The following is a 15003-nucleotide window of genomic DNA, read 5'->3' on the forward strand; positions in this document are numbered from 1 at the left end:
GTCCTGTAGCCTATTGTGAGCATATTATATTCAGTGTCTAGCCAAATATTCGAGCTGTCAAACGAAAACCAAACCAAAATCGATAGCCATGGACGTGCCAATCTCCTGTGCTTATATTATTTACACATCACAGCCTGAATGGACAACTAAATTTTATAGTCCGGGATACATCGCCCATTTTTGCAAGTGATTACTATCAAGCTAATTTTTCGTGAGTAGCTTTATTTTGATGAGATGCCCAATAATTTCATGTACATAACTCTCGATTGTGGTAGTTACCAGAGGAAATAAGGATAAAATATTTTGATTTGTTGGTTCTCAAATATTAATTACTAACTGAATGTTTTTTTTTTTGTTCTATCTCAAGATAATTATCTAAATTATTCGAAAAAATATTTGTCCTACAAAATCTATGGTTTGATCAAAGAGTCCCCCTTTCCAATGTGTATCGATAACGAAGTCATCATAAATGATTACTAACCAGCTGATTTTTTTATTTTCACTTATTTAATACTTATATAATTCAACAGACATATTGTCCTACAAATTGCGTAATAAATATTTGAGAACCGTCAAATCAAAATTTTTTATCCTTGTTACCTCTGTAAGCTACCACAATCGAGAGTTGCGTACATGAAAATATTGGGCATCTCATCAAAATAAAGCTACTCACGAAAAATTAGCTTGATAGTAATCACTTGCAAAAATGGGCGATGTATCCCGGACTATTATAGCTATTTATAGGACATGAACGACATGAATATTGTTGTGATATTATTATTTTATTAACTATTAGCTTTCCACCCGCGGCTTCGCCCGCGCAGTCAAAGAAAAACCCGCATAGTTCCCGTTCCCGGGGGATTTCCGGGATAAAACCTATCCTATGTCCCGGGGTAAAAAGTAGCCTATGTCCTTTCTCGGGTATCGAAATATCTCCATACCAAATTTCATGCAAATTGGTTCAGTAGTTATTAGTTAAGGCGTGATTGAGTAACAGACAGGCAGACAGAGTTACTTTCGCATTTATAATATTAGTATCATATTAGTATGGATTCGTCATTAACTGCACACATTAAATTAAGAAAGTATTTTAAATTGTAGGCTAATTAAGATAATTCTGATAGATATAAAATATGATATCGTAGAATTTGAAAGAAAAAGTCACAGAATGATTTATCACATAATATTGTATATAAGCACAATATAAGCGAGTATATAAGTAAGTTTTTGGCCAAAAATATCATTGCAGTTCGAACTAATCTCTCGATCCTTCTTTCACCAATAGACAATTCAGAATAAACCACAGGAATAAACCGTCATAGAATTGAAGTTTGGCTCGGCTTATAAATTGAAGAGAATTATTCACAGTACGTTCGTTTTGATTTATTTATAGCCATTTTTATGATTTATAAAATGTCGTACAGATTAGTTCAGATGTCATTAAGAAGCATTGTTTTATTGCTGATGGTGCTCGGATTTTTCTTCAATTCCGAATGCAACGATTTAACATCCACTGGCCATTTTATAACCTTGGGTGTATATGGAAGCTACAGTGTAATTATAATGGGCTTGTTATTGGAAGCTGGATTAAATATTCCATCCAATAAATTCATTGAATCATCATTTCTTACAGTGGGAATCGTTTTAAATCTCCTATGTGTTGTATTATCTATCATAGACTTTTATAACGAGTATGATTTCAAAAAGAATCAAAGTATGAACATGACTTTGCTTTCTTCGTTAAGTATAATCATTTTTATGGCTGATATTGGACTGGCAAATTTCGATTGATTTATATTTTAGTTTTTTTTTTTATTTATGCAGTTACTACCTACCTTAGATTACAAAATAAAATACAGATGGAGCATGTCAATCATTCATCGCCCTTGTCAAAGAAAATACGAAATCAAAAACGAATACGTTCCTCCGCTAGTGCTATAGCGATTCTAGTGTCATGCAATACGTCAAAAGGGGTTTGATATTTTAGTAAAAAAATGCTGTCTTGTGATATTAAAACGCTGTAAAACTTGTTCCCGAAAACAAACAAAAAGATAAAACATCGTTTTACAGATTTTCTGTAGATTATTTGGCTTATTTAATTTTGTATACAAATAATAATTTTACAAATACGAAGGAATTCAAAACTTCAACGTATGCTGCCAGTATTTTGAAAATGAATTTGCCATTTTTAGGGGTAAAATGGTTTAAAGATATTCGGGGTAGTGCTGTTGGATTTTTCGATCGTGAATGTGATTATTTGTATAGTGCAATAAAAGTTCATGGTCATTATTAGATTATTTTAAGCATTATACATTTTTTTGTTACTTTTATAAAAAGCGTCGTTTTCGCTTGCGATTTAATTCATGTGAACACATGATGGATATGATGAAAATAAAATGTCCCGCATTCTCGACTAAAAACTACCGCTATTTGCATTCATATGTTTTGAAAAATAAAAACTTTTTTTAATGTAATTTATTTAATAAAAATTGAATAAAATTATTTTGTCCATGTATAACTTTAGTAGATAGGTGATAAAATAATTTTTACAATATTATAAAATAATTTGGAAAATCCAAAAGTGCACGCCTCATAATTTTTTTTTTAATAAATATTTATTAATTATTATTTTTGTTTATTTAATAACAATTAAACCACATCGAATCAGACCCTGAAAAATGAAAGGGTTCTATTCCTGAGCATACTCAAGCGTAAGAGAAAAAAAAAGACTCGATTAGTAAAGTATTTCGGTCGCTATCGTGTTAACAAGAAAAAGGATCCGCACATACAGACACACGGACGTCCAAGACAGAACTTTTTTAAACTGTTTTTTAACTAGTTTAAATAACAAAAATGACATCAAAAATATCATGAACGTTAAAAATAGTGTTTTTTCTTAATATGTGTGTGTATGTATTATCTTACAAGTGCAATGTATGATACATAAAGACATTTTAAGTTTGAAAAATCAGATGTTTTGCGCGAAGTGACAGTAGTACCCACCTCAACGCTTCGCTTATGAGGCGTGCAATAATATTATAAATTTTATATTAAAAAAAAATTAAAACATGACTGCTAATAATTTATGTAGCCTACGTCACTACCACCACAGCTACCTTCATAATTCAGATGATTGCAATGACACCTCATAAGTCACAACTCAAAATCGATCCATCAGTTTATAGTGCAGGGCGTGTCAAAGAAATATTATACATACATACCTACACTCGAAAAACAATTACCCTCTTTCTTCCGTAGTCGGGGAAAATTTTGGGAAAATTTTCAATATCTGGTAACATAACACCCACACAGAAGCACCGTGTACGTACAGTGCAACGGCGAAATGACAGCACACATAGCTTTATGGAAATGACGATAAATTATTCGGTTTAGTTCGGCAACGCTCCATCTGTCTTTTATTTTGTAATCTAAGCTACCTACTTAGTTAAATACAATATTAAAATAATTTTGTTTTTTTTTTTCATATTTAGTTTTGTAGCATTTAAATGCTTTCTATATGTGAATATTGTAAAGAATAGAAAAGACAATGAGGCAGTTTTCGAATCCCGGTCCTTCTTTTTTAAAAATTTCACATTTCATTCTTTTTTTTATCTTTACAAGTCAAGTCTTACAAACGATACCTATTATTTTATTAAAACTTTTCAACTACCTAGTAGTTACGCATAATATAGACTGTACACTTTTATAGGAATTCGGTGGGTACCTGATACCTGTTTAAAGAAGATAGGTATTATAAAATCACATTACTAAATACATACTAAATTCTCTATCTTTTGCTAGGTATTCAAAATATATTACATGACAACGATTTTTGTTGTAAGTAATTCAAATTCAACGCAATTACTTTCCTTTTTTTCCATCAAAATAGCTATAATTATATGCACCGTAAATCGTAATCGAAGTGTTCCTTTTACCGGGGAAAACTAGCAGTTGCTAACAAACAATACAGATGAATGGATGGACAATAAGGATGTGCGTTACTCTGGAAATGAATGGATTCGTCAGAATGTGTTATTCTATAGCCATAATAATTGTACAAAATCGCAACCACTAAAACAAAGCCATCATCGCAAAGCAAATTTCAATACAGTGCTGCCCTGTGGTGCTGCCTCTGCCCTCTATCGAACATTCTTTTAACTAAAAACTTTTAGCGCGTGGCGAAATTGGGAACTAACACCGACATCTTGTAAAACGGCATATTTTGATGACAGATCTTCCAGTGTGTTGCTTGATGCGGCTAAGATGTTTCCCCATTTACAATAATTTTACTTATTACAATATCCCGTTTATTAAGTATTTGTTATTGATACTACTACATATTATAATTATAGTGTTTATACTTATAAATTCACTATGCAATTAAAAAAAGTTATGTACAGGTATAAAATGCTTAAAACTTTATATAATTTTTTATAAAAAATTTCTATAATCTTATTTCCAATCCCAAATTCCCTCAAACAAAAGAAATGTATGCATTGGTAATTAATTTAACATCCATACTCAAGACAAACTATGAACCGGAATGTTGTGTAACCCTTTTCAAATCTACCTCTGATCTCAAATCGAACTCTGAAGGTATATTAATTAGATAAAATTGGCAAAATTACCTTTAGCGACATCCAAGAAGCTTATATGATCTTATATCTAATACACTGGAGATTTCAGTATGAACAGAAAAACATACAGGCGTCATTCAACGTCATATTTTCTTGTTACAAGTTAATGTTCATACTGAAATCTCCAGTGTATTAGATATAAGCTTCTGGCGACATCTTTCGTGTGAACAAAATTTGACAGTTCAGTCATGTTGTGGAAAAAGGTCACTAGTTGCCACCCTATGATCAATAATTGATCTCTATAGAAAAATATGGGCTCTAACGAATCGCAGGATTTCATTAAAATATATTTAAATGTGTAGACAATTAACATTTCGCACACTGAAATTACTATGGCTATAACAATGATATTTTTTTTAATTATGGCTTCTAAAAGTATCAGTAGAGTAAAGTTTAAATTAATAATAAATAAATAAATATATGCTATGCTCTGCACAAACAATATAGCAGAATTTCCCCAATTCTAGTGATAATATATTGGCAACATTATTTTAACGCCGGCCGCGGCAGCGCCATATCTGCGGGACTCCTTTCGTGGCAAGACTTATTCTATGTTTATTGTTTATTGTCTTTATAAAACAGTATAAATAAATTTGACACAGAGATTTTAATTTCATAAACTAATCAAGCTTAAGAGCGAATGCTAATTAATATGTGGCTTCTTATGAATCGTAAAGTTATTATAGGCAGATGGAGCGTTGCTGAAAGCGAATGCTCTAACATCATTTCCTTACAGCTATATTGTGTGCTGTCATTTCGCCGCTGCACTATGTGACTATGCCTCACTGTGCGTACAATACACGGTGCTTCTATCACAGAACGTGCACACAGGAGTCCTGTGTGCGCGTTATGTTACCACATATTTAAAATGTTTCCCAAATTTTGCCCGACTGCGGAAGAAAGAGGGTTAAGTTTTGCGAGCGTATCTATGTATAATATTTCTTTGGCACGCACTGCAGCATAAACCGCTGGACCGATTTTGATTTATGAGGTGTCAATGCAACCATCTGAATTATTATGGTAGTGACGTAGGCTACATAAATTAGCAGTCAGGTTTTTATTTTTATCTTATATATAAAAATGAATCGCAAAATATGTTGGTAAGCGCATAACTCGAGAACGGCTGAACCGATTTCGATAATTCTTTTTTTTATGTAGAGAAAACGTAAATATGTACCACGGGCGAAGCCGGGGCGGACCGCTAGTTCTATATAAAATTCTTGTGTAACTAATATAACTTTTTATAATATTGTAAAAAATATTTTGTTACATAAAGTACTTACCTACCTTAACTAAAGTTATATGTGGACAAAATAATTGTAAGCCAAATAAGTAATCTACAGAAAACTTATTATACCTTTTTTTTTGTTTTTGGGAATAAATTTTACAGTGTTTTACTGCAACAAGAATGAATTTTTGCGATTAGATGCGCTATACGCACTGGCTTAGGGCTATACGGCTATAGCACTGGCGGAGGTTTGTAGTTGCTTTTGTTTTTGTATTTTCTTTGACACGGACGATGGACGATTATCATGCTCCATCTGATCTAAGGTGGCTAAAATATAGAAAACAACTTTCGATGAAAAAAAACCTTTTGTTCTAATTCTAACAATATGTTTATTGTTATTTTTCAAAGTTCGAGTTGGCAACACTACAATTTGCAACTGACACTTGACAGTCTTTAAAGTTGGAACTTGGAGGTATTTATTACTTTTGTGGCTATTTGCTTTCGATTTTTCGTAAATAGCTACACGAAAATAAAATATTGTTAGTGCAACTGTTAATTTAAGAAGATCATCGAGAGAAAATTAATTATTTGTCGTGCTTTACAACTACCATGAGCTTATACAGAGCAAGGTATTAACAATATTATATTATTAAATAATGTTATGACCTGTAATTCAACACTCTGAATGCCCATATTTTGATTAATAATTGCAAAAGAGGGCGGCATATTATTTTATGTTACTCTATCAGCACTTTTAGTTATTCAATAGGAAAACTTTAAAGTATGTTTGCCAACTAATTTATGCTAATTTAGTATATGTAAATATTTTTTTAATAGCTGTCCGAAAAGAAAATTTTAAATCGTATTGCTGATTGAATATCAAATTATTTTAAGTAAAATCATTAACACCATTCTTATGATAAAATACTCACATCCTTTCCCTCCTGTACAATATCCTTTTTGATCCTAGATCCCCATCCTACCTTAAAAATAGATTCGTGTTCTTGGGCTCTTCCCATGAACTCGATCTACGCTCCTTGGACAACCTTACGCTTCGCATGCCCGCTCACAAAACTCGTTTTTACGATGCTTCCTTTACCGTGCAAGCTGTAAGGTTGTGGAACTCGCTCCCGTTAAACATCAGGAAAGCTCAATCTATCAGCTCTTTCAAGTATCTGGTCAAACAGCATTACCTTCACAACTAACGTTTAAATGTTTCATACATTCTTATCTATCTTACTTACTTATATCCTGTTATTTTCTTTATTTTTCTTTATTCGCTATATATATAATATATTATATGTATTAATATTTGTATTTATGTAACTATTTCCTACTTTTATTTGCACTTTTTATAATGCTTCGCTATGCTCCTTCTACTATCCAATTGTTCATTTTCTTCTTTTAACTTTTCCTATATCCTAAGGTTGCCTGGAAGATATCGCTCTTTAGCGATAAGGCCGCCTATTTGTACCGCTCCAGTGTATATTATTATTGTTTGATTTTGTTATGTTTTGTGTGTGCAAATAAAGTGTTTTTTATTTTATTTTATTTTTATTTTTATAAAATAGTTTTTTTTTCTGTTTGTATAGACATACAAAATGAAGGGTAGACACCCTTCATTATTCTTATTAAAATAATTTCCGTTAAATCAATATTCAAAATAGTAGGTAGTTAAAAAATATTTTAAATTTAAAATATGGTTTAAACTGGTTAACTGCTGATAATATCCTTGAACCCAATGTTTAACATTGTCTGAATAACAAAAAGTATTTGCTGTATTCTTTCTCTGTCTATTTTCTAGACAGTCTGCAAATCTACATTTAGCTTATAAAATTGTAATTATACCAAGAAACATTTATAGGTTACTTACTTATGAACACATAATAAGATAAAAAATAACTAGGTATGTAAAAAACAACCGACTTCAAAAACAGAAAAGTAAAAAACATATTATTTTAACATAGTTATTTTTATTTAATACTTTTTAGTGTATTTTTCAACACAAATCAAACAAGCCCAAACTCATCAATTAAGTCATCGAGATCAGACAAAAATTCTCATAAAACAAAAACTAACGGGCCTACCCAAATTAAATTTTTATGGGACCCATTTGACACCATTCCACATCAAACAAAAAAAGAATCACGTAAATCGGTTCAGAATCCTGAGAGTTATTGGTATACATACATAAAAAGACATACGTGCCAAATTGATAACTTCTTCCTTTTTTTGAAGTCAGTAAAAATTATACAATACATAAAAATATACATTGATTTTGCAGTAAATTTAAGATCAGAAGTAATTTAATTGTATTAAATAGTGTAATTGTTTTTCTATTACAGAATTCAAGCATTTAAAGATCTTCTTGATAAAGATGAAGTGGATATTAAAGCTCTTCAAAAATTAGCATTTAAGGGTAATAGTCATTTTAATTTCTATTATACTCACTGCTTGTCCTGGCTCCACCTGGGTATACCCGAGATTCAAATAAAATGATCACAATATGTAATGCAGGAATAATGTATAATATGTAATATGTATGAAAATTTAAATTGGTCTAGATTTTTTTCCGTTTAATTGTAACAAAAAGTGTTCTTATGGAATGTAATTTCAATAATTCAAATGTAGTGAACAAATGATTATCTTATGTTGAAAACACAGAATATAAATTTTTGTTTGAATTAATTTATTTAGGGGTGCCAGACAAAAAGGGCCTCCGCTCTTTAGTATGGAAAATTTTGCTGCACTACATTCCACCTGAGAAGAACTCTTGGGAGTCATACCTGCAAAAAAAGCGACAGCTATATAAACAATTAATTGGTAAGTTATTTCTTCTTAAAAATCTACCAAATCTACCAAAGGACTATAACTGAGTTTAGGGGTACGCATGTAACAGTAAGCTTGGTTAATTGCATTATTTTGTATAAAAAAAAACTAGGTTTGATCAATGGCCGCCTGAAAATAAAAAGGTGCTTTTCTGTCATTTGCTTTTCACACATATCTGATTTTTTTTTTTTATGTTAGGTTAGAGCAAGCAATCATCTATTCTTTCTTACAAACTTTCGCGTATACAATTTGTACGAGGCTACCCACTTAACTTTATAAAAATCGAATAAAATATAGTTAGTCTTTGTCATGCAGAAAAAATGTAGTGCATAAGTTTATTTGTGAAAACATAATTTATACAAAAACACAAATATTTCACCATTATAATATCAGTATAAAAGTTATTTATAGGCATAACATAAACATTGGCACATAATATGTGTATTTTCATCTATACATAATACATATTCAAGTAGTCCAGTAACTGCAATGAAAAAAATAACTTATTTTCCTATAAACTAGTAAACTGATGATGTTATTGCAATCTTACACCTAAATGAAATATAAACTCACATTGTCAGCACTATTCTTTATATATGGGATAAACTCAACGTTAGCAAGACAATAGATATTGAAGGTATCGGGAGATCCTTAATACCTTCAATATCCATTGAGTATATAACATGTTCTAAAAAACGTTGAAACAAGCTAAGAAAGTAAAAATAAAGCATAACAAAGTATGTGTATGTGTAACTAGAGATCCCAATTTTTTTATGTTGTGTGACATTACTGGGAGTTGATTATTAAATGTATTTTAATGTAGAAACAATATTTTAGATGAGATCATTGTGTCTCCCGGAGGCCCTACAGATCATCCGCTAAGCATAAGCCCTGGAAGCTCTTGGAGCGAATACTTCAAAGACAATGATGTTTTGCTGCAGATTGATAAAGATGTGAGAAGACTATGTCCAGATATATCCTTCTTCCAAACAGCCACCGAATTCCCTTGTTTAGTAGTAAGTGCAACGAATTTTGCTTTTTTAAACCAGAGTTAATAAAAAAACTTTAAACAACAGCTACTTTAATAATAAACTAGCTGTCCCTCGCGGTTTTACCCGCAGTGCTCCGCTCCTGTTGGTCTTAGCTTGATGATATATAGCCTTCCTCTATAAACGGGCTACCTAACACCGAAATAATTTTTCAAATCGGACCAGTACTTCCTGAGATTATCGCGTTCAAACAAACAAACTCTTCAGCTTTAGTATAGATATAATATCATAGGATAATTAGCTATGTGTATCGATTTTTACTTTACTTATAGATAGTTAACAGTAACGGAGTGAAGCGATTACATAAAAGAGTTCAACAGTCTGTATTGAACTATTCTACTGTGGAACGAAGAGGTCTTGGAGTAGCGAAGGTAACAGGTTGATGGTGACATGAAATTAAAGTGCTTACTAAATGTTTATCGGAAGCTTGTTTTATTGTTGAGTTATATTATTATATAATATTATGTTATAGTCAATTATTTATGATATTTTTGATGGTCATGGAAGATCATGACATATTGGAATTCATTCAATTGATTTTCGACGTTTGGCTGAACGAACTAGCCCCTTTAAGGTTTTATGAAAGTCAAAGGCTTAAAAATATTTTTTATTTTAGCTTTGAATAAAACCTTAAGCCAGACCCGAGTATTGACTAGTCAAATTTAAGAGCCGGAGCTTCGAGATTTGACAATAACAATATATTATATAATATGCTATTTAATACCATGTTGTTTTAAATACCCATCCTTGCACAAAAAATTGAACCATCCCACTTTCATTTACTGCTTGCGTGTAAAAACGCTTTGTCTTAGTTTCCTGCAACATCTCAATACTTCACTGATATTTATTATTTATCAGTCATCCGCGCCCTGCTTTTTTGCTAAACGCACATGTACATTTTGCTAGAAAAGCGCCGAATACTTTTCGTCAGCGAAATTCGATCATACATTTTGCTCGAAAAGCGCCGAATACTTTTCGTCAGCGAAATTCGATCACATTAATTTCAGTTGAGCAATGAGATCCGTAGATCGGAAAGTTTAACGAGCGGGGATTACGCGCCGCTGAACGAGGGCTGCGAAGCGCATTGGGAGGTGGTGGAGCGGATGATGTTCCTGTACGCTAAACTGAACCCGGGACAAGGGTACGTGCAGGGCATGAACGAAATCATCGGACCCATATATCACACGTTCGCTATGGACCCGGATGAGGAATTTCGAAGTACGTACAATAGGATGTTTTTTTACGATACAGACTTTTTTTTTCACAACTTTTCAAGTGAATGAGTTAAACAAATCCAAGATGGCCGACAACACAAAATAGGGTTCGGTTGTTATTTTTAAATTTAATTTTAATTCATTAATGCTTTTCATTTCCTATAGATAATTTTAAATGATTACCTACGTACAAGAATTACGTATTTGTTTAAAATATTATAGAAATTCAACGTCAAATATGAATTTTGATAGATTTAATTAAATATATATTCCAGAGCACGCGGAGGCAGACTGTTTCTTCTGTTTCACGAATTTAATGGCGGAAATTCGGGACTTTTTCATACGAGCACTTGATGAGACAGAGAGCGGTATTAACTATATGATGGCGAAATTAAACGATTGCTTGAAACGCAACGACAGAGCAGTTTGGGACCGTCTCGAGAAACAGGAATTACGCCCGCAATACTATAGCTTTAGGTGAGAATACACATAATGCAACTAAGAAACCCTTTGACTTAGCCCCATATTTTTATGCAAAATTTTCTACGTAGTAGGTATAAGATGTATGTACTCAAGTGATAGACGGTAATTTAGTATTCATTGTTTTTCTTTCACTAATTTATATAAAAAAAATTTTATATATTATTCATCATAAAAATAATTATTAAATATTAATGAAAAGATATATGTACTAGAGTGTAACTAACCATATAATATTGTTTACAAATTTATCTCCATGGCTAAAAAAAACTGGAAACTACATTTTTCGCAACAGGTGAACGGCCAGAAAATGGTCATAATTATAGAGAAAATTGTATAATGTATCGTAATTTACTAGCCACGGTCACGACTTACTATTGACAAATAAATTTTTCACAAATCCTTATTTAATCTGTGAATGAACTAATACGGATAATTAAGAGGATTTGTTTTTTTTTATTTTTATTATTACAATAATGATAATTTCTTTTTGAAAGTGCACACTGTTAGGTCATCTGAAAGAATCATTTATCTCTGTTTTACACAAAAATGAAATTTCAATAATACCAAGAAGCTTATATCTAATACACTGGAGATTTCAGTATGACCATTAATTTGTAACAAGAAAATATGACCTTGAATGACGCCTGTATGTTTTTTTAACCCTTTCACACCCACTTGCCAAGTTAGGTGTGAAAGGGATAAAAAACATACAGGCGTCATTCAACGTCATATTTTCTTGTTACAAGTTAATTAATGTTCATACTGAAATCTCCAGTGTATTAGATCTAAGCTTCTTGGTATTATTGAAATGTAGTCGTGGCAATTCCAACCAGCGGTTGGTGATGTATCATTATAGATTAATTTGGAGGAGGTAGGTAATAAGTATTCTTGTCCAAAATTAATGAATTTTGAAGTCTCATAATTTTTTCATGTCTGTTGTGTGTGTATACGTACGTACTTAAGTGTCTTTAGATTGCTTATAAAATGTTATTCAGTTAAAAGACCTACAAATTGTATTTGTGAAGAATATTTTCCGTTAGGTAGATACTTATTATATTTTATATTTATCAACGTTAAAAACCCAACATCTCATAACAACACATATTATAATATGTACCAAATTATTGACCAAATTAGCCAAATCGGTTCAGCCACACTAGTTTTAGCAGAACAAACGAACGGCAATTGATTTTTACAATTTCGTTATTTCCCACGTAACACAATTACTATAACTTATATATTAAAGCGTTTTAAACATTCGCTATTATTATTACTTATTTTTAAATCACTTTATTCATTCCACAGATGGCTTTCTCTTCTCCTGTGTCGCGAGTTCTCTCTACCCGATGTGGAACGCATTTGGGACTCACTCTTTGCCGACACAAATCGATTTGATTTCCTCATTAACGTTGCCTGTGCCATGATTATGTAAGTTTTTTAAGCTATTGCATAGCTTCTATCGCGGGCCTTGAGCGTGGGGACCGAATCGAGAAATTCCGTAACGAAAAAACCTCACGCTCCCCACTCCGACAGACACGGAGACGTGGCTTGAAGGAATGCTATGCGATTACCGCGGCAGTACCCGAGTGCCACAGGTCTTTTTATATTTTTAAATTAAGACAATCATAAAGTTTTACATATTCTATATAAGCAGTTATTTAACAATGAAATAGTGTTAGTTGTAACTAAAGCTTTTTTTTTCTTTTTTCCAGATTAATTAGAGATGATCTACTTACCGGCGATTTTGGTTCAAACGTCCAACTACTACAAAATTTCCCGCCAATGGACGTCAGTCTCATATTGAACAAGGCCGTCCAAATTGCTAATGATTAATTTTTATAATTGTTCAGGTTAAAGACAGAGTAAGTTAGATTATTGTACAGTAGATATTTTCGTGTTCTTGTATTATTAAGTAAAGTATTCCAAGCATATATAAAAGAAAATTATTTCTAACAGATATAGCTACGATTTTAAATACTTACAATTTTATGTTCAAAACCAAGCTGCATTTCAAATTAAATTCGATGTCACAAAAATAAAAAATTGATCTCAGACATTACATGAATTTAAATTTCCAGTATCAAAAACATATTTATTATTAAAATTTATTTTTTTATTATATTTGTGAATGTCTGCATATCCAATATTGATATTAGTTGTTGTAGGATTATTTTTAGATACATTTTACTCATAGAGCTTTTATAAAACTCGACACTATTCTTAAATGACTGAATCATTGTTCATTAAACTAAGGTCAGCTTAATATAATACTTAGATAACTATTTTAACATATTTTGAGTAGCTTTGTTTAACAAATTATGCATTTCTTAATATATATTCAATTGCTTGTACATAATTTATTGAACGAATTTTATTATTATTATACTGCCCTAATAGGTGTACAACATTGGATTTATATTTTATATACAAATTATAGTTACGTGCCATTGTATTATTGAAAAACAAACATTTATTAAAATTATATTTATCTATTCAAAGTTACCTAAAATATGTTAAAGCCTTATTTTTATTTGAAGTTTATATTTTGATATTACATTTTTAAAAATTTGAGTGTTATATTTGATTTATATTTTATTATGTTGTTTATTTTTTGTATAATTTACGTCAGAGGATGTTATTTTTCTATATGTACCATAAGCCACTGAATCTCGGAATATTCATGTTTCACGCAAGAATTATGAGTTCTTAGAATCAATTAGAATTAATATTCCTTATGATTTGTTTGTTGATAACAATCCACCTAGGTTTAAAGTAACTCTAATTCTAATTCTCACACCAGAGATGCAATTCAAATATTTTTGTGCCATAAATAGCTAACAATTTGTAAATTTGTACCAAAAATGTCACACCATGCATTACTCACTCCGTATAATGTATTATATTTATTCAACAACTTTACAGAGCCTAAAAAAGAAAACGATGTGATGATGTAATAACGAAAAATCTATTAATTTTATACATACTTTCTATAAATTACCTTATAATTTTAGAGTAGTTAGCGTTAAAAATGTCAATTAAGTGTAGCCAACAACAACAAGGCATTTACGATTATTTTTTTACGATTATAATTGATCATTCTTAGCACAGGCCTTTCAATTTTGTATATGATTTAAATTTAGGTTTGTTTATTGACAAGTAAATATTTAAAATAATTTTTAAGATAACTGTGGTATAATTATATTTTGTTAGAAGGTCTTCAGCTACTAATAACTGCTGAAATTGACAGTTTTGAAGGTGAATAGATTTATAGATGTATGATTATTTTGTAGTATAATTTAGAAGTATTGAGGAAACACTCCAAAGCAATATTATTTTCCCATTTTAGTATACATAATGAAACATGATTTGTACTGAGTAATAGAGATAGGAACTACTTATATAATAATAATTAATTCGTAAATTTCGACAATAACATTTTTCAGGAATGTCTATTGTATACTTTATCTACTATTTACATTTTACTTAATAACGAATTTATATTGTGAATAATAGAATAAGATTTTGTAATAATACTTGAATTTAATAAAATCTTGTTAAAATAT

General features: G+C 30.9%; 1 protein-coding gene across 1 annotated transcript; it reads left to right on the top strand.

Annotated features, from left to right (window-relative positions):
• The first annotated feature begins 6307 nt into the window (after window positions 1-6307).
• Window positions 6308-14994, top strand: LOC149911228 (TBC1 domain family member 13). The gene is made up of 9 exons (XM_090104364.1): window positions 6308-6494; window positions 8211-8284; window positions 8563-8688; window positions 9532-9710; window positions 10016-10114; window positions 10751-10961; window positions 11233-11434; window positions 12746-12868; window positions 13153-14994. Exons 1-9 carry the CDS (start codon window positions 6475-6477, stop codon window positions 13271-13273), a joined length of 1155 nt encoding a protein of 384 aa, XP_089960490.1. The 5' UTR covers window positions 6308-6474; the 3' UTR covers window positions 13274-14994.
• Window positions 14995-15003: the final 9 nt, after the last annotated feature.

The sequence above is a fragment of the Colias eurytheme genome, chromosome 1 (genome assembly GCF_061535395.1).
Source record: "Colias eurytheme isolate Ceu_HAF_F1 chromosome 1, ilColEury1 Martin Lab GWU primary, whole genome shotgun sequence".
Classification (NCBI taxonomy): Eukaryota; Metazoa; Arthropoda; class Insecta; order Lepidoptera; family Pieridae; genus Colias; species Colias eurytheme.